Source organism: Ranitomeya imitator, chromosome 1, assembly GCF_032444005.1.
Source record: "Ranitomeya imitator isolate aRanImi1 chromosome 1, aRanImi1.pri, whole genome shotgun sequence".
Classification (NCBI taxonomy): domain Eukaryota; kingdom Metazoa; phylum Chordata; class Amphibia; order Anura; family Dendrobatidae; genus Ranitomeya; species Ranitomeya imitator.
In genome coordinates, this window is record NC_091282.1 from 12,247,185 (window position 1) to 12,270,239 (window position 23,055).

At 46.7% G+C, this 23,055-nt stretch overlaps 1 protein-coding gene across 1 annotated transcript in view; it reads right to left on the reverse strand.

Moving 5' to 3' along the window:
- Nucleotides 1–6,374, reverse strand: part of LOC138657474 (zinc finger protein 585A-like) — a 117,560-nt gene extending 111,186 nt beyond the window's left edge. The window contains exons 1-4 of the mRNA XM_069745268.1: nucleotides 6,267–6,374; nucleotides 5,414–5,560; nucleotides 4,932–5,111; nucleotides 1,553–1,676 (exon numbers count right to left, since the gene is read on the reverse strand). Of these exons, the coding sequence (XP_069601369.1) occupies nucleotides 1,553–1,676; nucleotides 4,932–5,111; nucleotides 5,414–5,503 (394 nt within the window). The 5' untranslated portion in view covers nucleotides 5,504–5,560; nucleotides 6,267–6,374. The remainder of the gene's footprint in view (nucleotides 1–1,552; nucleotides 1,677–4,931; nucleotides 5,112–5,413; nucleotides 5,561–6,266) is intronic.
- Nucleotides 6,375–23,055: the final 16,681 nt, after the last annotated feature.

Sequence of the window (23,055 nt, forward strand, 5' to 3'; positions counted from 1 at the left end):
TTTCAGAAAATAAATACAAAATTTATTGCTTGGAACTTCGGAGACACGTTGTCAGTAGTTTATAGAATAAAAGAACAATTTACATTTTACTCTAAAATATAAAGAGAGAAATCAGACAAACTGAACATTTTGCAGTGGTCTCTTCATTTTTGCCCGAGCTGTATATCAGTACATGGATCTATTGGGTGTACATCACTCCCATATAGAACGACACATATATATTATCTGGCTTACATGCTCTTTTTCCTATCCAAGGTCTGTTCTAGTCATAGTAAGAAATATGTCTGTGACATATATAATTAGGGCAGTGTGTGTAGTTTACTGTACATGTATTTATTGAATAAATAATATAACAAAAAGGGTGGGGTCACCGTTATTTTTACTAACCAGCCTGGTGAAAGAAGACAGCTGGGGTAGGTTTTATTATTCTGGGAAGGGGCCAGTATCCGTAAAGCTTCCACGGTTATTAATACCAGCTCAAAGGTTTCTGCTTACTGTTTATTAAAATGGAGGGACCCCCAAAAAACATGAAGTGGGGTCCCCCTTAAATTTAATAACCAGCAAACACTAAACAGAGAGCTGCGGACTGGAATTTATAGGCTGGGAAGGGGCAATGGATATTGGTCCCCTCCCAGACTAATAACATCCGGCCTCAGCCGCCTCTGCTCTTCAGCTTTGTAATGTCAGCTGTCATCAAGCCCAGGGGTCAGTAATGGAGAGGCGTCTATCAGATTCTCCCTTTTCTAACCTCATAATCAAAAGTAAGACACACAGTAAAAAGTCCTTTAATTGAACAAGACATAACCCCCACATATCCCCTCTTTTTCCCATTTATTAACTTAAAAATAAAAGGTGACGTCATTAAGGCGGCTGCTGGTCACACGCAACCTCGTTCTCACGCTAAACTCTGAGTGATAACATTACTGATGTCACCGCTCAGCAATGCAACCAGACTTAGCAGAGCTGAGCTCGTCGTGGGACATCATCATTATGGATTATTGGCGGACAGATGACGATGTCTTAGATTTTTAATTTTTATGTTATTAAATAGGAAAAGAGGGGATATGTCGGGGAAGGTTTTGTTCAATTAAAGAGCTTTTTTCTGTGTGTGTTTATTAATTTTCACTACAGGGTTAGCGATGGTTGTGCCTGACAGATGCCGATCTATTACTAACTCCTGGACTCGAGGTCAGTGGACATTAAAAAGCCGACATCATCCACAAAATATTACCTCAATTGTCAATGCACCAGGGCAAGTACCTAATGGATGTTCCTTTTCTGGGCAGATGCAGGCAGCTATTATTAGGCTGGAGAGGGACAAATATCCATGAGTCTTCCCAGCCTGAGAATATCAGCACCGTGCTGTCAGCTTTACCTGCGCTTGTTATCAAAACGAAAGGGAGACCCCAAGTCTTAATTGTTTCTTTTTTTATACACATTGTGCCGCCAATCGCAACTATGCCAGTACTTGTCATGGAGAAAAATCATCTATTATAGGACGACGGCAGAGAGACGTCATCACATCCACCGGAGCCAACAAGGAGCCTCTCACCTCGTGGTGTAAGAGGCCGGAGCTCCTCCATCATCACATCCTGGTACCGATCCTGGTGTCCTTCTAGATACTCCCACTCCTCCATGGAGAGATAGACAGCGACGTCCTGACACCTTATAGGAACCTGACAACAGCCACACCGTCATCACCCAGAATCCTCCAGTGCTGTATAATGTCCCAGCAGTCACCTCTCCGCCCATCACCCAGAATCCTCCAGTGCTGTATAATGTCCCAGCAGCCACCTCTCCGCCCATCACCCAGAATCCTCCAGTGCTGTATAATGTCCCAGCAGTCACCTCTCCGCTCATCACCCAGAATCCTCCAGTGCTGTATAATGTCCCAGCAGTCACCTCTCCGCTCATCACCCAGAATCCTCCAGTGCTGTATAATGTCCCAGCAGTCACCTCTCCGCCCATCACCCAGAATCCTCCAGTGCTGTATAATGTCCCAGCAGTCACCTCTCCGCTCATCACCCAGAATCCTCCAGTGCTGTATAATGTCCCAGCAGTCACCTCTCCGCTCATCACCCAGAATCCTCCAGTGCTGTATAATGTCCCAGCAGTCACCTCTCCGCTCATCACCCAGAATCCTCCAGTGCTGTATAATGTCCCAGCAGTCACCTCTCCGCTCATCACCCAGAATCCTCCAGTCCTGTATAATGTCCCAGCAGTCACCTCTCCGCTCATCACCCAGAATCCTCCAGTGCTGTATAATGTCCCAGCAGTCACCTCTCCGCCCATCACCCAGAATCCTCCAGTGCTGTATAATGTCCCAGCAGTCACCTCTCCGCCCATCACCCAGAATCCTCCAGTGCTGTATAATGTCCCAGCAGTCACCTCTCCGCCCATCACCCAGAATCCTCCAGTGCTGTATAATGTCCCAGCAGTCACCTCTCCGCTCATCACCCAGAATCCTCCAGTGCTGTATAATGTCCCAGCAGTCACCTCTCCACTCATCACCCAGAATCCTCCAGTGCTGTATAATGTCCCAGCAGTCACCTCTCCGCTCATCACCCAGAATCCTCCAGTGCTGTATAATGTCCCAGCAGTCACCTCTCCGCTCATCACCCAGAATCCTCCAGTGCTGTATAACGTCCCAGCAGTCACCTCTCCACTCATCACCCAGAATCCTCCAGTGCTGTATAACGTCCCAGCAGTCACCTCTCCGCTCATCACCCAGAATCCTCCAGTGCTGTATAATGTCCCAGCAGTCACCTCTCCACTCATCACCCAGAATCCTCCAGTCCTGTATAATCTCCCAGCAGTCACCTCTCCGCTCATCACCCAGAATCCTCCAGTGCTGTATAATGTCCCAGCAGTCACCTCTCCGCTCATCACCCAGAATCCTCCAGTGCTGTATAATGTCCCAGCAGTCACCTCTCCGCTCATCACCCAGAATCCTCCAGTGCTGTATAACGTCCCAGCAGTCACCTCTCCGCTCATCACCCAGAATCCTCCAGTCCTGTATAATGTCCCAGCAGTCACCTCTCCACTCATCACCCAGAATCCTCCAGTGCTGTATAATGTCCCAGCAGTCACCTCTCCGCTCATCACCCAGAATCCTCCAGTGCTGTATAATGTCCCAGCAGTCACCTCTCCGCTCATCACCCAGAATCCTACAGTGCTGTATAACGTCCCAGCAGTCACCTCTCCGCTCATCACCCAGAATCCTCCAGTGCTGTATAACGTCCCAGCAGTCACCTCTCCGCTCATCACCCAGAATCCTCCAGTGCTGTATAATGTCCCAGCAGTCACCTCTCCGCTCATCACTCAGAATCCTCCAGTGCTGTATAATCTCCCAGCAGTCACCTCTCCGCTCATCACCCAGAATCCTCCAGTGCTGTATAATGTCCCAGCAGTCACCTCTCCGCTCATCACCCAGAATCCTCCAGTGCTGTATAATCTCCCAGCAGTCACCTCTCCGCTCATCACCCAGAATCCTCCAGTGCTGTATAATCTCCCAGCAGTCACCTCTCCGCTCATCACCCAGAATCCTCCAGTCCTGTATAATGTCCCAGCAGTCACCTCTCCGCTCATCACCCAGAATCCTCCAGTCCTGTATAATGTCCCAGCAGTCACCTCTCCGCTCATCACCCAGAATCCTCCAGTCCTGTATAATGTCCCAGCAGTCACCTCTCCGCTCATCACCCAGAATCCTCCAGTCCTGTATAATCTCCCAGCAGTCACCTCTCCGCTCATCACCCAGAATCCTCCAGTGCTGTATAATCTCCCAGCAGTCTCCTCTCCGCTCATCACCCAGAATCCTCCAGTGCTGTATAATGTCCCAGCAGTCACCTCTCCGCTCATCACCCAGAATCCTCCAGTGCTGTATAATGTCCCAGCAGTCACCTCTCCGCTCATCACTCAGAATCCTCCAGTCCTGTATAATGTCCCAGCAGTCACCTCTCCGCTCATCACCCAGAATCCTCCAGTCCTGTATAATCTCCCAGCAGTCACCTCTCCGCTCATCACCCAGAATCCTCCAGTGCTGTATAATGTCCCAGCAGTCACCTCTCCGCTCATCACCCAGAATCCTCCAGTCCTGTATAATGTCCCAGCAGTCACCTCTCCACTCATCACCCAGAATCCTCCAGTGCTGTATAATGTCCCAGCAGTCACCTCTCCGCTCATCCCCCAGAATCCTCCAGTCCTGTATAATGTCCCAGCAGTCACCTCTCCGCTCATCACCCAGAATCCTCCAGTGCTGTATAATGTCCCAGCAGTCACCTCTCCGCTCATCACCCAGAATCCTCCAGTCCTGTATAATGTCCCAGCAGTCACCTCTCCGCTCATCACCCAGAATCCTCCAGTCCTGTATAATGTCCCAGCAGTCACCTCTCCGCTCATCACCCAGAATCCTCCAGTCCTGTATAATGTCCCAGCAGTCACCTCTCCGCTCATCACCCAGAATCCTCCAGTCCTGTATAATGTCCCAGCAGTCACCTCTCCGCTCATCACCCAGAATCCTCCAGTGCCGTCCTGTATAATGTCCCAGCAGTCACCTCTCCGCTCATCACCCAGAATCCTCCAGTCCTGTATAATGTCCCAGCAGTCACCTCTCCGCTCATCACCCAGAATCCTCCAGTGCTATAAAATGTCCCAGCAGTCACCTCTCCGCTCATCACCCAGAATCCTCCAGTCCTGTATAATGTCCCAGCAGTCACCTCTCCGCTCATCACCCACAATCCTCCAGTGCTATAAAATGTCCCAGCAGTCACCTCTCCGCTCATCACCCAGAATCCTCCAGTGCTGTATAATGTCCCAGCAGTCACCTCTCCGCTCATCACCCAGAATCCTCCAGTGCTGTATAATCTCCCAGCAGTCACCTCTCCGCTCATCACCCAGAATCCTCCAGTCCTGTATAATCTCCCAGCAGTCACCTCTCCGCTCAGCAGATCAATCATCTTGTTGCTGAGCTCCAGGATCTTCTTGTTCCTCTCATGTAGCAGGGAGTGCGGGGGAGGCTCTGTGATGGGGCCCGGGCTCCGCCCTCCTGACTCCTGGAGATGGATGATGGGAGTCACACCGTCCCCCGGTGTCTTCCTCACTATTGTGTAATCCTGTGTATGGAGAGAGACACTTAGGGAGAAGATTCCTTCCCGACTCCAGATCTGACAATCAGTAGAAATCCCGGGATCAATAACCGTCTCCAGTAATCTGGGGCCATAACCGGGAATATTATTCCCCTCCGGACAGACATCCCGGCCCCTCTACAGCTCTTATAGGGAATCCCCATGACAACTCCTCCGGGCAGAGAGCTCCACACAATCACTGCTCTTACAGTAAAGAATCCTTCTCTCTATTCTGGATGTCGGACTTGTCACAGAACACAATAAAGCTGATAGAAATGTAGAGGAGTTACCTCTCCGCTCAGCAGGGAGATGATCTCCAGGGCGAAGTGGAATAATCTTCTGGTGGTCTCATCCCTGTCCTCGTCCATCCTCGGGGTCATTCAGGAGGAGGAGGGATGAGCACTGGATCAGCTGGAGGGATCTCGTCCTGCCGGCGTCTTCATGATGAAGGAGAAGATGGAAATCACCGGGGACGAGAGAACGACAATCACTAAATTCTGCCAAATATCAACATTTATCAGGAGGAATCTGGAGGAAAAGACACAAAACTCCACCGCGGCCTCCTCCGCCGATCTGACCGCTCATTATCAGCCTCGTAGGAGGAGGACGGTCACCGTGGTAACTACACCGCCAGCAGAGGACGGTCACCGTGGTAACTACACCGCCAGCAGAGGACGGTCACCGTGGTAACTACACCGCCAGCAGAGGACGGTCACCGTGGTAACTACACCTCCAGCAGAGGACGGTCACCGTGGTAACTACACCGCCAGCAGAGGACGGTCACCGTGGTAACTACACCGCCAGCAGAGGACGGTCACCGTGGTAACTACACCGCCAGCAGAGGACAGTCACCGTGGTAACTACACCGCCAGCAGAGGACGGTCACCGTGGTAACTACACCGCCAGCAGAGGACGGTCACCGTGGTAACTACACCGCCAGCAGAGGATGGTCACCGTGGTAACTACACCACCAGCGGGGCCGTGAGATGAGGAGCAGACGCTGCACATCCCCCATACAATGCTGCCCGTCCCCAACACTGAGGAGCCGCAGTCACAGGGAGCAGGAGCCTCCACAGGAACAGCTCTGATCTCACCCCACACTCTCCTCTCACAGATTTACCACAAACCCTCCTGTAATCTCACCGGAATGGCGGGAAATCTGCTGCTGGCTGACACCAGAGAACACGAGCTGCACACAACCAGGACGGAGCTGCTGCACTGAGAGCGGAAGGACCTGTGGTGACGTCACCGTCATGTGATCAGGGGGCGGGGTCAGGAGAGAAGTTGTGAAGGACCTGTGGTGACGTCACCGTCATGCGACCAGGGGGCGGGGTCAGGAGAGCAGTGGTGAAGGACCTGTGGTGACGTCACCGTCATGCGACCAGGGGGCGGGGTCAGGAGAGCAGTGGTGAAGGACCTGTGGTGACGTCACCGTCATGCGACCAGGGGGCTGGTGATGTGTGAAAGAGGCTCTAATCCCCACTGGTTGCGGTTTGTCAGCGGGCCGTACGTTGGCCGGTATTATTATTATTATTTATTATTATAAATAATGAGTACAGTAGGATATGAGTACAGAGGTGGCGCTGGGTCGCGGCTGTAGAGCTGCACAGGCTGATGATGAAGCCTCTGTGGCTTTTGCTGCCATGAATTGCAGTGAGCATAGACAGGACTGATGAGCTGCTATTCCGCTGTGCGGTCCTCGCTCTGCTGTGCCGTGTGATCCAGAGGAGGAGGACGCCATTTGTTTTCCAGGTGTGAGTTTCTTTGGACATAAGGCTACGTTCACATTTGCGTTTTGCGACGCATGCGTCCTTTTTTGCCGAAATTTGGACGCAAAAAAAATGCAACTTGTTGCGTTTTCTGCGCCCGACGCGGCAAAAAAAACGCATGCGTCGCACAACGCATGTCCATGCGTCCCCCATGTTAAATATAGGGGCGTATGACGCATGTGTCGCCGCAGCGTTTCCCGACGCTGCATCGGGAAACGCTAATGTGAACGTAGCTTAAGGGAATCTGTCCGCCCAGTTTTGCCTATAAGCTGCGCACATCGGGTTCATCTGCAGCGTTCTGTAGAATAAACACTTGTCATCGCTGCAGCTTTCCTATCTTCTGTCGTTGATGGGATCATGAAGTCACAGATGCTCTACAGTGAGAGATGATGCTGCATCACTCGGTGCTCTTGGTAGACCTGCACTTCATCAGGACAATGGTCCAAAACACACATCTAAGGCCAATGTTGCATTTTTAAAGAACATGGTAAAAGTGACTCAGTGGCCAAGTGTCTTCTGATCTGAACCCCACAAACACCTATGGGGAATTCTGAGGAGACAAGTTGTCATCACTCTCCATCCAGCATCTAGGCGCTAAGAAAGCTAAAAGAGAAAGACGATGATGCATTATGTAACCAACTTGTTTATTCCAGGCCTAGAGGACTTGGCGCTGTCCTAAAAAAACATGGAGGACATGTATAACACTAGATGTAATTGTTTTCGATAGGGGGTGTACTCATTTTTGCATCAACTAACCTGAATAAAACTGAAGATTTTCTACTGAAAGTTATATTAGGTCTCGCTCGCAGGTGGCGCACCTGGTTCATGGACCCACTGTGCCACAGAACCGGGCCTACCTGGGCAGGGGCATGGCTACGCAGCTACCTGTTCACTGGAGTTCCTGAAGGTGGAGTCAGGCTTGAGCTGCAGGTAGCCACCATGAGCTGCAGGTAGCCACCAGGTACCTCTCCTAGGCCGAGCCCAGCACTGCAGCGGCTCACCACAGGGGTCCGGTTCGCTGACTAACAGGGCTAGGGCTCCGTTCAGACTACTTTTCGGGCAGGAAGGATGCTGACTAGATTTAGTATGTGTTCAGACCGCTGGGGTCTCAGGGTTTAGGAAATCTTACAGCAGTTTCAGATTTCAGGGACCACCAAAGCGGTTTCATACTGCATTCGTAGACAGTCTCGGTTCAGACATAAGCCACACACGGTCCAGAGGTTCAAATTCAGGCCCTGGCTGCACACAGACCAGGAATCCAGATTTGGGCACCGGCCACTCTAGGATCAGGGTATCATTGATGTTGCTTCAGCACCTCCCTTTTGAGGAGGGTGCTGCTTATACAAGATGCCTCAAAGCTATTGGCTGGGGGCATCTTAGCAGGTGCGCACACTGCCTCTTTAAGAGGGGAGAACGCGCACTATGCGCGCTGCCAGAAGTTAGTGAGAGAAGCCTGGGAGAATGACAGAGACCATGTCGCACAGTCAGGGCGAGGAGTACGCCGGCGTCTTCATGGAGGAGGAGAGCCATGCAGCACTGCAGGTAGAGTTGTTACATATTATTGACCTTACTTTCATTTTATTGAGTAACTCCTTTACCCCCGAGGGTGGTTTGCATGTTAATGACCGGGCCAATTTTTACAATTCTGACCACTGTCCCTTTATGAGGTTATAACTCTGGAACGCTTCAACGGATCCCGGTGATTCTGAGATTTTTTCATGACATATTGTTCTTTGGGATAGTTGTAAAGTTTCTTCGATATCACTTTATTTGCGATAAATTTTGAAAAAATTTAGCCATTTTCCAACATTGAATTTTCATGCCCTTAAACCCTTCATGACCCAGCCTATTTTGACCTTAATGACTTGGCCATTTTTTGCTATTCTGACCAGTGTCCCTTTATGACACACTTCATGTCCTCAGAACTACCAACCCTTATCCTGGGAGACTTCAACATCCCCATTAACAGCCCCACTTCCACATCTGCTCCCAGCTTCTATCACTAACTACTTTGCTCGGCCTCTAACTGCTCTCAACCTCTGAAACACACAAAGACGGTAACACCTTGGACCTGATCTTCGTCCGGCTCTGTTCAATCTCTTACCTAGATAACTTACCGCTTCCCCTCTCTGACCACAACATTCTCTCCTTCATACTCACAAATCCTCGCTCACCCCAGCACCCTCCTACCTACCACACACTTAGAAATCTACATGCTATTAATCCTCACGCACTTTCAGACTCCCTACACTCATCATTGTCCCCAATCTCTTCTTTTTCCTGTCCTGATCTGGCGGTACATCACTACAACGACACTCTTAGAAGCCCCCTAGACCAAGTAGTGCCCCTCACCCTCAGAACCTCCAAACACAGAGTAAAACAGCCCTGGCTCACATCGCAAACCCGATTTCTCCAGCGATGCTCTAGGAGTGCTGAACGCTTATGGAGGAAAACTCGCACACCAGAAGACTTCATACACTTCAAATTTATGTTAAGGACCTATAATTCTGCCCTTCACATTGCCAGTCCTACTTCACCACCCTGATCTCCTCACTATCCAACAACCCCAAGAAAATTTTTGACACCTTTCACTCCCTCCTCAGGCCAAAAGCACAAGCCCCTATCACAGACATTTGTGCTGATGACCTGGCCTCCCACTTTATAGAGAAAATAGATAATATTGGTCAGGAAATCCGCTCCCAGACACCAAGTTCAGTGACTCCCATCCCTCCTGCATCTCCCCTGGCTCACTCTCCACATTCGATCCCATCACAGAAGAAGAAGTCTCCCAGCTCCTCTCTTCTCGTCCGACTACATGCACCACCGACCCCATTCCCTCACACCTCCTCCAGTCTCTCTCTCCAGTCGTCACAACTCACCTAACTTCAATCTTTAATCTCTCCCTCTGACATTTTCCCCTCCTCCTTCAAACACTCTATCATTACTCCATTACTAAAGAAATCCACCCTTGACCCATCCTGCGCAAACAACTACAGACCGGTCTCCAATCTCCCCTTCATCTCTAAACTCTTGGAGCGCCTAGTCTACTCCCGCCTTACCCGTTACCTCTCCACTCATTGCCTCCTAGACCCTTCACAGTCCGTTTTCCGCCCCCTACATTCGACAGAAACTGCACTCATCAAAGTGACCAACGACCTTCTAACAGCAAAATGTAATGGTGACCACTCTCTGCTCATTCTTCTCGACCTTTCTGCAGCTTTCGACACTGTTGACCACCGTCTCCTTCCCTCTAGGCTCCAGTCACTAGGCATTAAGGACACTGCTCTCTCCTGGTTCTCCTATCTTTCTGACCGCTCCTTCAGTGTTCTGTTCTCTGGCTCCACTTCATCTCCTCTTCCTCTCACTGTCGGGGTACCTCAGGGCTCAGTCCTTGGCCTCCTTCTCTTCTCCCTCTACACGGCTCCAATTGGACAGACCATCAGCAGATTTGGCTTTCAGTACCATCTTTATGCTGATGACACACAACTATACACGTCATCCCCTAACCTTACCCCCGCTGTACTACAGAACACCACTGACTGTCTGCCGTCTCCAACATCATGTCCGCTCTCTATCTGAAACTCAACCTCTCCAAAACTGAACTTCTTCTGCTCCCGCCATCTACTAACCTCCCTAAACTTGATGCTTCCCTCTCCGTGGGTGGCACCATAATAACACCCCGGCAGCAGGCGCGCTGTCTGGGTGTTATGTTTGACTCCGATCTCTCCTTCACATCCCATATACAATCTCTTGCCCGCTCGTGCCGCTTACACCTAAAGAACATCTCTAGAATCTGCCCTTTTCTCACCATGGAAACAACAAAAACCCTCACTGTCTCCCTGATCATCTCCCGCCTGGACTACTGCAACGCTCTATTAATTGGCCTCCCCCTCACTCGACTTTCCCCTCTCCAGTCCATCCTTAATGCAGCAGCCAGGGTCGTCCATCTGGCTAATCATTACTCGGACGCGTCCGCTCTTCGCCAGTCATTACACTGGCTGCCCATTCATTACAGGATACAATTCAAAGTACTTGGTCTCACCCACAAAGCTCTCCACAGTGCGGCCCCCCATACATCTCCTCCCTCATTTCTGTCTATCGGCCTAACAGACCACTGCGCTCTGCAAATGACTTTCGGCTAACCTCTGCACTAATCCGTACCTCCCACTCCCGACTCCAAGACTTCTCCCGTGCTGCGCCAATCCTCTGGAATGCTCTACCCCAAGATATTAGGACCATCCATAATTTGCATAGTTTTAGGCGCTCGCTCAAAACACATTTGTTCAGAGCGGCCTATCACGTTCACTAATCAAAGTCATTTTATGTTTGTGTGTGTGTAGCATATTCACTATCTCCATCTATTCCCCAACCCCTGAAGATGGCCGGACCATGATTGTAAATACATCATTGTAAATACACACCTGTACTTTGTATCTCCTCCACCTCCATTGTAGATTGTAAGCTCTCACCAGCAGGGTCGTCTTATTGGGCTTTAATTATTGTATTGTTGACGTTGTTACTTATGACTGTTGTGTTTAAAACTGTAAAGTGCTGCAGAATATGTTGGCGCTATATAAATAAAGATTATTATTGTTTTTTCGTGACATTGTTCTTTAGGATAGTTGTAAAGTTTCTTCGATATGACTTTATTTGTGAAAAAAACGTAAATTTTGAAAAAATTTAGCAATTTTCCAACATTGAATTTTTATGCCCTTAAGTCATAGTAACATAGTAACATAGTTAGTAAGGCCGAAAAAAGACATTTGTCCATCCAGTTCAGCCTATATTCCATTATAATAAATACCCAGATCTACGTCCTTCTACAGAACCTAATAATTGTATGATACAATATTGTTCTGCTCCAGGAAGACATCCAGGCCTCTCTTGAACCCCTCGACTGAGTTCGCCATCACCACCTCCTCAGGCAAGCAATTCCAGATTCTCACTGCCCTAACAGTAAAGAATCCTCTTCTATGTTGGTGGAAAAACCTTCTCTCCTCCAGACGCAAAGAATGCCCCCTTGTGCCCGTCACCTTCCTTGGTATAAACAGATCCTCAGCGAGATATTTGTATTGTCCCCTTATATACTTATACATGGTTATTAGATCGCCCCTCAGTCGTCTTTTTTCTAGACTAAATAATCCTAATTTCGCTAATCTATCTGGGTATTGTAGTTCTCCCATCCCCTTTATTAATTTTGTTGCCCTCCTTTGTACTCTCTCTAGTTCCATTATATCCTTCCTGAGCACCGGTGCCCAAAACTGGACACAGTACTCCATGTGCGGTCTAACTAGGGATTTGTACAGAGGCAGTATAATGCTCTCATCATGTGTATCCAGACCTCTTTTAATGCACCCCATGATCCTGTTTGCCTTGGCAGCTGCTGCCTGGCACTGGCTGCTCCAGGTAAGTTTATCATTAACTAGGATCCCCAAGTCCTTCTCCCTGTCAGATTTACCCAGTGGTTTCCCATTCAGTGTGTAATGGTGACATTGATTCCTTCTTCCCATGTGTATAAGCTTACATTTATCATTGTTAAACCTCATCTGCCACCTTTCAGCCCAAGTTTCCAACTTATCCAGATCCATCTGTAGCAGAATACTATCTTCTCTTGTATTAACTGCTTTACATAGTTTTGTATCATCTGCAAATATCGATATTTTACTGTGTAAACCTTCTACCAGATCATTAATGAATATGTTGAAGAGAACAGGTCCCAATACTGACCCCTGCGGTACCCCACTGGTCACAGCGACCCAGTTAGAGACTATACCATTTATAACCACCCTCTGCTTTCTATCACTAAGCCAGTTACTAACCCATTTACACACATTTTCCCCCAGACCAAGCATTCTCATTTTGTGTACCAACCTCTTGTGCGGCACGGTATCAAACGCTTTGGAAAAATCGAGATATACCACGTCCAATGACTCACCGTGGTCCAGCCTATAGCTTACCTCTTCATAAAAACTGATTAGATTGGTTTGACAGGAGCGATTTCTCATAAACCCATGCTGATAAGGAGTTAAACAGTTATTCTCATTGAGATAATCCAGAATAACATCCCTCAGAAACCCTTCAAATATTTTACCAACAATAGAGGTGAGACTTACTGGCCTATAATTTCCAGGGTCACTTTTAGAGCCCTTTTTGAATATTGGCACCACATTTGCTATGCGCCAGTCCTGCGGAACAGACCCTGTCGCTATAGAGTCACTAAAAATAAGAAATAATGGTTTATCTATTACATTACTTAGTTCTCTTAGTACTCGTGGGTGTATGCCATCCGGACCCGGAGATTTATCTATTTTAATCTTATTTAGCCGGTTTCTCACCTCTTCTTGGGTTAGATTGGTGACCCTTAATATAGGGTTTTCATTGTTTCTTGGGATTTCACCTAGCATTTCATTTTCCACCGTGAATACCGTGGAGAAGAAGGTGTTTAATATGTTAGCTTTTTCCTCGTCATCTACAACCATTCTTTCCTCACTATTTTTTAAGGGGCCTACATTTTCAGTTTTTATTCTTTTACTATTGATATAGTTGAAGAACAGTTTGGGATTAGTTTTACTCTCCTTAGCAATGTGCTTCTCTGTTTCCTTTTTGGCAGCTTTAATTAGTTTTTTAGATAAAGTATTTTTCTCCCTATAGTTTTTTAGAGCTTCAATGGTGCCATCCTGCTTTAGTAGTGCAAATGCTTTCTTTTTACTGTTAATTGCCTGTCTTACTTCTTTGTTTAGCCACATTGGGTTTTTCCTATTTCTAGTCCTTTTATTCCCACAAGGTATAAACCGCTTACACTGCCTATTTAGGATGGTCTTAAACATTTTCCATTTATTATCTGTATTCTTATTTCTGAGGATATTGTCCCAGTCTACCAGATTAAGGGCATCTCTAAGCTGGTCAAACTTTGCCTTCCTAAAGTTCAGTGTTTTTGTGACTCCCTGACAAGTCCCCCTAGTGAAAGACAGGTGAAACTGCACAATATTGTGGTCGCTATTTCCTAAATGCCCAACCACCTGCAGATTTGTTATTCTGTCAGGTCTATTAGATAGTATTAGGTCTAAAAGTGCTGCTCCTCTGGTTGGATTCTGCACCAATTGTGAAAGATAATTTTTCTTGGTTATTAGCAGAAACCTGTTGCCTTTATGGGTTTCACAGGTTTCTGTTTCCCAGTTAATATCCGGGTAGTTAAAGTCCCCCATAACCAGGACCTCATTATGGGTTGCAGCTTCATCTATCTGCTTTAGAAGTAGACTTTCCATGCTTTCTGTTATATTTGGGGGTTTGTAACAGACCCCAATGAGAATTTTGTTACCATTTTTCCCTCCATGAATTTCAACCCATATGGACTCGACATCCTCATTCCCTTCGCTAATATCCTCCCTTAAAGTGGACTTTAGACAAGACTTTACATAGAGACAAACCCCTCCTCCTCTCCGATTTTTACGATCCTTTCTAAACAGACTGTAACCCTGTAAGTTAACTGCCCAGTCATAGCTTTCATCTAACCATGTCTCGGTTATTCCCACTATGTCAAAGTTACCTGTAGATATTTCTGCTTCTAGTTCTTCCATCTTGTTTGTCAGGCTTCTGGCGTTTGCGAGCATGCAGTTCAGAGGATTTTGTTTTGTTCCAATCTCCTCACTGTGGATTGTTTTAGAAATGTTCTTACCTCCCTTCTGAGTATGTTTTCCTGGGTCGTCTTTGTTCGAGTCTAATGTTTTTCTTCCCGTCCCCTCTTCTTCTAGTTTAACGCCCTCCTGATGAGTGTAGCGAGTCTTCTGGCGAATGTGTGTTTCCCAGGTTTGTTGAGGTGTAGTCCGTCTCTGGCGAGGAGTCCATCATACCAGTAATTCACACCGTGGTCCAGGAATCCAAATCCTTGTTGTCTGCACCATCGTCTTAGCCAGTTGTTTGCATCAAGGATCCTGTTCCATCTCCTGGTGCCATGCCCGTCTACTGGAAGGATAGAAGAAAAAACTACCTGTGCATCCAGTTCCTTTACTTTCTTCCCCAACTCTTCAAAGTCCTTGCAGATTGTCGGTAGGTCCTTCCTTGCCGTGTCATTAGTGCCAACATGTATCAGAAGAAATGGGTGGACGTCCTTGGAGTTGAAGAGCTTTGGTATCCTATCGGTCACATCCTTGATCATCGCACCTGGAAGGCAGCATACTTCTCTTGCAGTTATGTCCGGTCTGCAGATGGCTGCTTCTGTGCCTCTCAGTAGTGAGTCTCCCACCACCACCACTCTTCGTTGCTTCTTGGCTGTACTTTTTGCTGTCACTTGTTGCTGTGTGCCCTTTTCTTTTTTGCTTGCTGGTATTGCTTCATTCTTAGGTGTGCCATCTTCATCCTCTACAAATATTTGATATCGGTTCTTCAGTTGTGTGGTTGGTGATTTCTCCATGGTCTTCTTGCTTCTTTTGGTCACATGCTTCCACTCATCTGCTTTTGGAGGTTCTCTGACACTTTTTTCACCTTCTGTGACCAGTAGAGATGCTTCTGTTCTGTCTAGAAAGTCTTCATTCTCTTTGATGAGTTTCAAAGTTGCTATTCTTTCTTCCAGACCCCGCACCTTTTCTTCTAAAAGGGCCACTAGTCTACACTTCTGACAGGTGAAATTGGATTCTTCTTCTGGTCGATCTGTGAACATGTAGCACATGCTGCAGCTCACCATGTAGGTTGTCACATCTGCCATGTTGCTCCTAGATCCTGCTGACTTGCTGTGTGTTTTCCTTCTTGTGTAATCTACTCAGCCAAGCTCTCTTGCAATAATGTCCTACAGGCAAAAATTCATGGTTTGGTGATGCTTTCGAAGCAGCTGGTCCCGGCTGTACCCAACGATCTTCTAGCTTAGGGAGACTTCGCTTCTCCCAGAAGGCACCTGGAATATGCAAATTAGCCTCCTGAAGCTTGAATCCCTGGTTTGGTGATGCTTTCGAAGCAGCTGGTCCCGGCTGTACCCAACGATCTTCTAGCTTAGGGAGACTTCGCTTCTCCCAGAAGGCACCTGGAATATGCAAATTAGCCTCCTGAAGCTTGAATCCCTGGTTTGGTGATGCTTTCGAAGCAGCTGGTCCCGGCTGTACCCAACGATCTTCTAGCTTAGGGAGACTTCGCTTCTCCCAGAAGGCACCTGGAATATGCAAATTAGCCTCCTGAAGCTTGAATCCCTGGTTTGGTGATGCTTTCGAAGCAGCTGGTCCCGGCTGTACCCAACGATCTTCTAGCTTAGGGAGACTTCGCTTCTCCCAGAAGGCACCTGGAATATGCAAATTAGCCTCCTGAAGCTTGAATCCCTGGTTTGGTGATGCTTTCGAAGCAGCTGGTCCCGGCTGTACCCAACGATCTTCTAGCTTAGGGAGACTTCGCTTCTCCCAGAAGGCACCTGGAATATGCAAATTAGCCTCCTGAAGCTTGAATCCCTGGTTTGGTGATGCTTTCGAAGCAGCTGGTCCCGGCTGTACCCAACGATCTTCTAGCTTAGGGAGACTTCGCTTCTCCCAGAAGGCACCTGGAATATGCAAATTAGCCTCCTGAAGCTTGAATCCCTGGTCACAGAGATGTCACACACAAAATAGTTAATAAATAACATTTCCCACGTGTCTACTTTACATCAGCACAATTTTGAAACAAATTTTTTTTTTTAAATAGGAAGTTTTAGGGTAAATTCACACCGGGCGTTTTTACTGCGTTTTTTAACGCTAATTTTCAGCTAAGACTTCAGAAATCTCCTGCACACATTGTTTTTTTGTTTGGCCAGTATTTTGTGCTTTGCTGCGTTTTTGGACATAGGCATGTCACTTCTTTCAGCGTTTTTCACCCATTGACTTGAATGGATGGTGAAAAAACGCTGCAAATACGCAGGTTGACTTTTCTTGCATCGTATTTGCTGCAGAAAAGTCAAGGAGAGCCGGATGTGACGTCACACCCAGCTCTGCTACATCTAGATGGCAGGCTGCATGAAGTGTCCGTACAGCCTGTCATCCAGCAGCGGACCCGATCCCCATTCACTTGAATGGGGGGTCCGACAATACAGTGTTTGACACAGTCATATGCATGGCAGCGCTGAAAACACCGCTTGTGATTGGCAGTGAAATCATCCCCACCGGTCAGAGAACCGCGGCTCCCCGCTGTCAGAAGACAGCAGGAGCGCTCAGCTGTGATTGGAGGTGTAAACTCACCTCCGATCACTGGTGTCAGCTGATGGGACTACTGCTCCCATCATCTGACACCTGCTGCCGCTAATTACAGTGACAGCATGAGCGGCTGATGGGAGTTTTCATCTGCCGCTCCTGTGCTATAAATAATAATAAAACGGAGTTGGGTCCCCCCCATTTTTGACAACCAGCCTTGCTAAAGCTCACAGCTGGGGGCTGATATTCTCAGGCTGGTAAGGGGCCATTGATTTAGGCCCCCTCAGCCTAAAAATAGCAACCCGCAGCTGTCCAGAAAAGGCGCATTTATTAGATGCGCCAATTCTGTCGCTTTGCCCGGCTCTTCCCACTTGCCCTGTATCGGTGGCAAGCGGGTAATTAGGGGGTTAATGTCAACTTCCTATTGTAAGGTGACATTAAGCCGGCTTAGTAATGGAGAGGCATCAATAAGACATCTATCCATTACTAATCCTATAGTAGTTAAAGGGTTAAATAAACACACACACACATGCAGAAAAAAGTCAAATGAAATTAAAACACACAGTTTTGCCATCTTTTTTTTGTTCTGCCATTCCAAAGCGAAGCCATCAATCTTCTGTAATAAAAATAAAATTAAACACCAAAAGTACAGTATACTTCCTGATCCGTCGCAGTCCAATATACCGAGTGTCCCATGATGTATCTGGAGGGAGATAAAGCACTGGGAGCGCTGCTAATGCGACTGCTCTCGGCTGTAAGTGACTGGGGAATGCATGAGACGGAGCGGGCGCAGGGTTAGTAACGAGCGGTGACGTCACCGAGCCTGCGCTCCATCACTGCCTGACCGAAGGTAATCTCGGCACCGTGGGAAAATGCCGGGGAAGAGGAGACCGCAGGTAATGTATCGATCTATTCTATCAATTTATCTATTCATTCTATCTACAGGAGGTTGTTTTTTTTCCTCTGTGTGCACTCAACTTTATTGGCATGCACAAAGAAAAAAAACACATGAAAAAATGCACCTAAACCTGCTTTTTGGCGCAGCTTCTTTCCTGCCAAGATGATGGGGTTTTGCTACGGAAAAAAAAAACGCCCAGTGTGAACTTACCCATAAGGGTTAAAAGTTGATCAGCGATTTCTCATTTCTCCAACAAAATTTTTTTAGGGACCACCTCACATTTGAAGTGACTTTGAGGGGTCTATATAATAGAAGATATCCAAAAGTGACACCATTCTAAAAACTGCACCCCTCAAGGTGCTCAAAACCACATTCAGGAAGTTTATTAACCCTTCAGTTGCTTCACAGGAATTTTTGGAATGTGGAAGAAACAAAATGAACGTTTAACTTTTTTTCACAAAAAATTTACTTAAGATCCCAAAAATTTTTTGACAAGGGTAACAGGAAAAAAATGGACCCCAAATATCGTTGTGTAATTTCTCCTGAGCATGCCGATACCCTATATGAAAGAGAAAACTACTGTTTGGGTGCACAGCAGAGCTCGGAAGAGAAGGAGCGCCATTTGACTTTTTGAATGCAAAATTTGCTGGAACATTTGGCGAACGCCATGTCGCGTTTGGAGAGCCCCTGATGTGCCTAAACAGTGGAAACCCCCCTCAAGTGACACCATTTTGGAAATTAAACTTCTCAGGGAACTTATCTAGATGTGTGTTGAGAACATTGAACCCTCAGGTGCTTTAGAGGAGTTTATAACGTTGAACTGTGAAAATTAAAAAAAAAAATTAAATCACATTTTCTCCACAAATATGGTTTTAGCCTCAAATGTTGCATTTTCATAAGGCTACTTTCACATCCATTTTTCGATGTCAGGCGCAATCCGGCAAATTGAGTAAAAAACGGATCCAGCGAATGATGCCGCTGGATCCGCTTTTTATCCATAGACTTGTATTAGTGCCGGATGGCCTTCCGTTTTGTCCTTTTTTCGCTGGATCCGGTAAAAATTCCAGATCCGGTGGCCAAACAAAACGTACAGATGAATGTTTTTTGTGTCCGGCGAAAAACCGGACAGCGCCTGATCCGGCGCTGTCCGGCTTTTCTTGTAATGGAAGCCTATGGTGACAGATTCCGTTTTTCCAATCTGCACATGCCCAGAAATGGAATATTCCCTTCGGGGTGTCTCTCTCTCTCTCTCTCTCCTCCTCCAATTGGCAAAAACACATCGACGGATCCGACAGAAGAACTGATCCGTCGCATCAGTTTCTTCACTCATTTCGCCGGATCCAGCAATCCGTCCCGCCGCCGGATAATGCCTGACGGCGAGGGATGGATCTGTGAAAGTAGCCTAAGGGTAACAGGTGATAGTGCATGATACAATTTGTTGTGCAATTTCTCCTGAATACTCTAATACCAAATATGAGGGAGAAAACTACTGTTTGGGCGCACTGCAGGGCTTGGAAGGGTAGGAACCTCATTTGACTTTTTGAATGTAAAATTTGTAGAATGTAGAATTGTTAGCGGACATCTTATCCCGTCTGATGTGCCTAAACAGTGGAAATCCCCCCCCCCAAGTGACCCCATTTTGAAAACTAGACCCCTGAAGGAATTTCTTTAGATGTGCAGTGAGCATCCTGAACTCCCAGGTGCTTCACAGAAGTTTATAACATTGAGCCGTGAAAATAATGAAATCACATTTTCCCCACAAAAATGTTATTTTAGCCCCAAATTTAGCATTTTCATAAGGGTAACAGGAGAAATTGCACCATACAATTTGTAGTTCAATTTCTCCTGAGTACACCAATACCCCATATGTGGAGGAAAACTACTTTTGAGGCACAGTGCAAGGCTCAGAAGGGAAGAGGTGCCATATTGGAGTTCAGAGTTTGCTGGAATGGTTTGCGGGTGCCATGTCACATTGGCAGAGCCCCTGAGGTGCCAGGACAACAGAAACCCCCTATATGTGAACTCATTTTACAAACTACACTCCCCAATGACTTCATCTACTGGTGCAGTGATCATATTAACACCACATGTGCTTCACAGAATTTTATACCACTGAGCGGTGAAGAAATAATTACATTTTTACCACTAAAATGTTGTTTTAGCCCCAAGTTTTTAATTTTTCTAAGGGGTAACAGGAAACGTTTTTACAACAAACTGAGGTATATTTTTTCCGGAGTGCACCAATACCGTACATGTAATCGGGAAATATTTTTCAGGCACAGAGCCCCTGAGGTGCCAGAACACCAGAAAAAAAACCATAAATGACCCCATTTTACAAACTACACCTCTCAATGAATTCATCTAGGGGGCGCAGTGATCATATTGACACCACAGATGTGTCACAGAATTTTAAACCATTGGGAAGTGAAGAAAAAATAAGTAAATTTTTACTGCTAAAATTTAGTTAAAGATCCACATTTTACATTTTCACACAAGAGGTGGGTAAAAATAGCACCACAATTTGTCCCACAATTTCTACTAAATGTGGCAATACCCCATATGTGGCTGTGTAGTACCACTTAGTGCTATTTATTTTACTAGAACAGTTTGCGGACTCCATTTACAGAGCTTCTAATTGCTAGAAAAGCAGAATCCCCCCTCAAGTGATCCCGTTTAGGAAATTACACTCCTTTGTGGTCTCATCAGAATCACATAATTCGGAGATTTAGACGTAAACCCCAATGTAAGTGCTCAGCGTAGTGCGCTGGATAAATGTGATCTCAAAATTTATGTAAAATATTCCCAATAAAAGCTTTAAATTAATCCTCTGGCGACTTTTATCTACAAGTGTAGTGACAATTTTGACTCCATGGGTATTTTCTCTAGTTGCCTTCCACGACAGCATAGGAGGTTGTCTCCATACCCTAATGGGGGACAGGAAGCACAAGAGGTTAAATACCCCTCCCACTAACCAGTGTCTTTCCTGTCGCCCATGGGGCATGGAGAAGTTCCTGGTACGCTGCGTGGCCGGCTTCAGCAGTAGTACCTGTTATGTTGCCGAGCAGTGGTGGTGGGGCCTGGCCTTCCTCCTCCTTTCTGCTCCCGTCTCCTCTGGATTACGGGACCGCTCTCCTGGTCCACCTGCGTCCCCTTGCGGGGGTAAAGCGGACCAGTAATCCCGTTCCCGGAGGCCTCCCTGAGCTCTCCGGCATCTCCCCCTCCTGGCGCGCTGTTCAGTGACCCGGAAGTTGCATCGTTCTGCGGCGCATAACTTCCGGGTCCTGCTTTCCTGCTGGGAACGCTCACACTTCCGGGACTCTGGGAGTGGAGAACGGTGTACAAAGCATGCTGCACGCCTGCTTGGGACTTTGGAGGGGGAGGCAGATTGCCAGCAATGGGGCAGCATTTATTTCCTATATAAAGCTGCCAGAAGACGTCTCTCATGTAAGACTGATCACCACCATGTGCCCTGCACAGCCCAGCGCTCCCCAAGCCCCAGTAAGTGTGGCAGAGATAGGTCCTATCTGAGGTTATGGGTTTTTAGGATTCCCTTCTTATACTTCTCTCCCTCTATTTTCAGGGAGACAAGTCTACCCATAAAGCCTCCAATAAACGCAAATGTGCCATCTGTAACAAGAAGCTACCCTTAACCCCTTTACCCCCAAGGGTGGTTTGCACGTTAATGACCGGGCCAATTTTTACAATTCTGACCACTGTCCCTTTATGAGGTTATAACTCTGGAACGCTTCAACGGATCCCGGTGATTCTGACATTGTTTTCTCGTGACATATTGTACTTCATGATAGTGGTAAAATTTCTTTGATATTACCTGCGTTTATGTGTGAAAAAAAACGTAAATCTGGCAAAAATTTTGAAAATTTCGCAATTTTCCAACTTTGAATTTTTATGCAATTAAATCACAGAGATATGTCACACAAAATACTTAATAAGTAACATTTCCCACATGTCTACTTTACATCAGCACAAATTTTGGAACCAAATTTTTTTTTTTGTTAGGGAGTTATAAGGGTTAAAAGTTGACCAGCAATTTCTCATTTTTACAACACCATTTTATTTTAGGGACCACATCTCATTTGAAGTCATTTTGAGGGGTCTATATGATAGAAAATACCCAAGTGTGACACCATTCTAAAAACTGCACCCCTCAAGGTGCTCAAAACCACATTCAAGAAGTTTATTAACCCTTCTGGTGCTTCACAGGAATTTTTGGTATGTTTAAATAAAAATGAACATTTTTTTTTTCACAAACAATTTACTTCAGCTCCAATTTGTTTTATTTTACCAAGGGTAACAGGAGAAAATGGACAATAAAAGTTGTTGTACAATTTGTCCTGAGTACGCTGATACCCCATATGTGGGGGTAAACCACTGTTTGGGCGCATGGCACAGCTCAGAAGGGAAGGAGCGCCGTTTGACTTTTCAATGCAAAATTGACTGGAATGGAGATGGGACGCCATGTTGCGTTTAGAGAGCCACTGATGTGCCTAAACATTGAAACCCCCCACAAGTGACCCCATTTTGGAAAGTAGACCCCCTAAGGAACTCATCTAGATGTGTGGTGAGCGCTTTGAACCCCCAAGTGTTTCACTACAGTTTATAACGCAGAGCCGTGAAAATAAAAATTCTTTTTTTTCCACAAAAAATATTTTTTAGCCCCCAGTTTTGTATTTTTCCAAGGGCAACAGTTGAAATTGGACCCCAAAAGTTGTCCAATTTGTCCTGAGTATGCTGATACCCCATATGTTGGGGTAAACCCCTGTTTGGGCACACGGGAGAGCTCGGAAGGGAAGAAGCACTGTTTTACTTTTTCAACGCAGAATTGGCTGGAATTGAGATCGGACGCCATGTCACGTTTGGAGAGCCCCTGATGTGCCTAAACAGTGGAAACCCCCCAATTATAACTGAAACCCTAATCCAAACACACCCCTAACCCTAATCCCAACAGTAACCCTAACCACACCTCTAACCCTGACACACCCCTAACCCTAATCCCAACCCTATTCCCAACTGTAAATGTAATCCTAACCCTAATTTTAGCCCCAACCTTAACCCTAATGGGAAAATGGAAATAAATACCTTTTAATTTTTTTATTTTTCCCTAACTA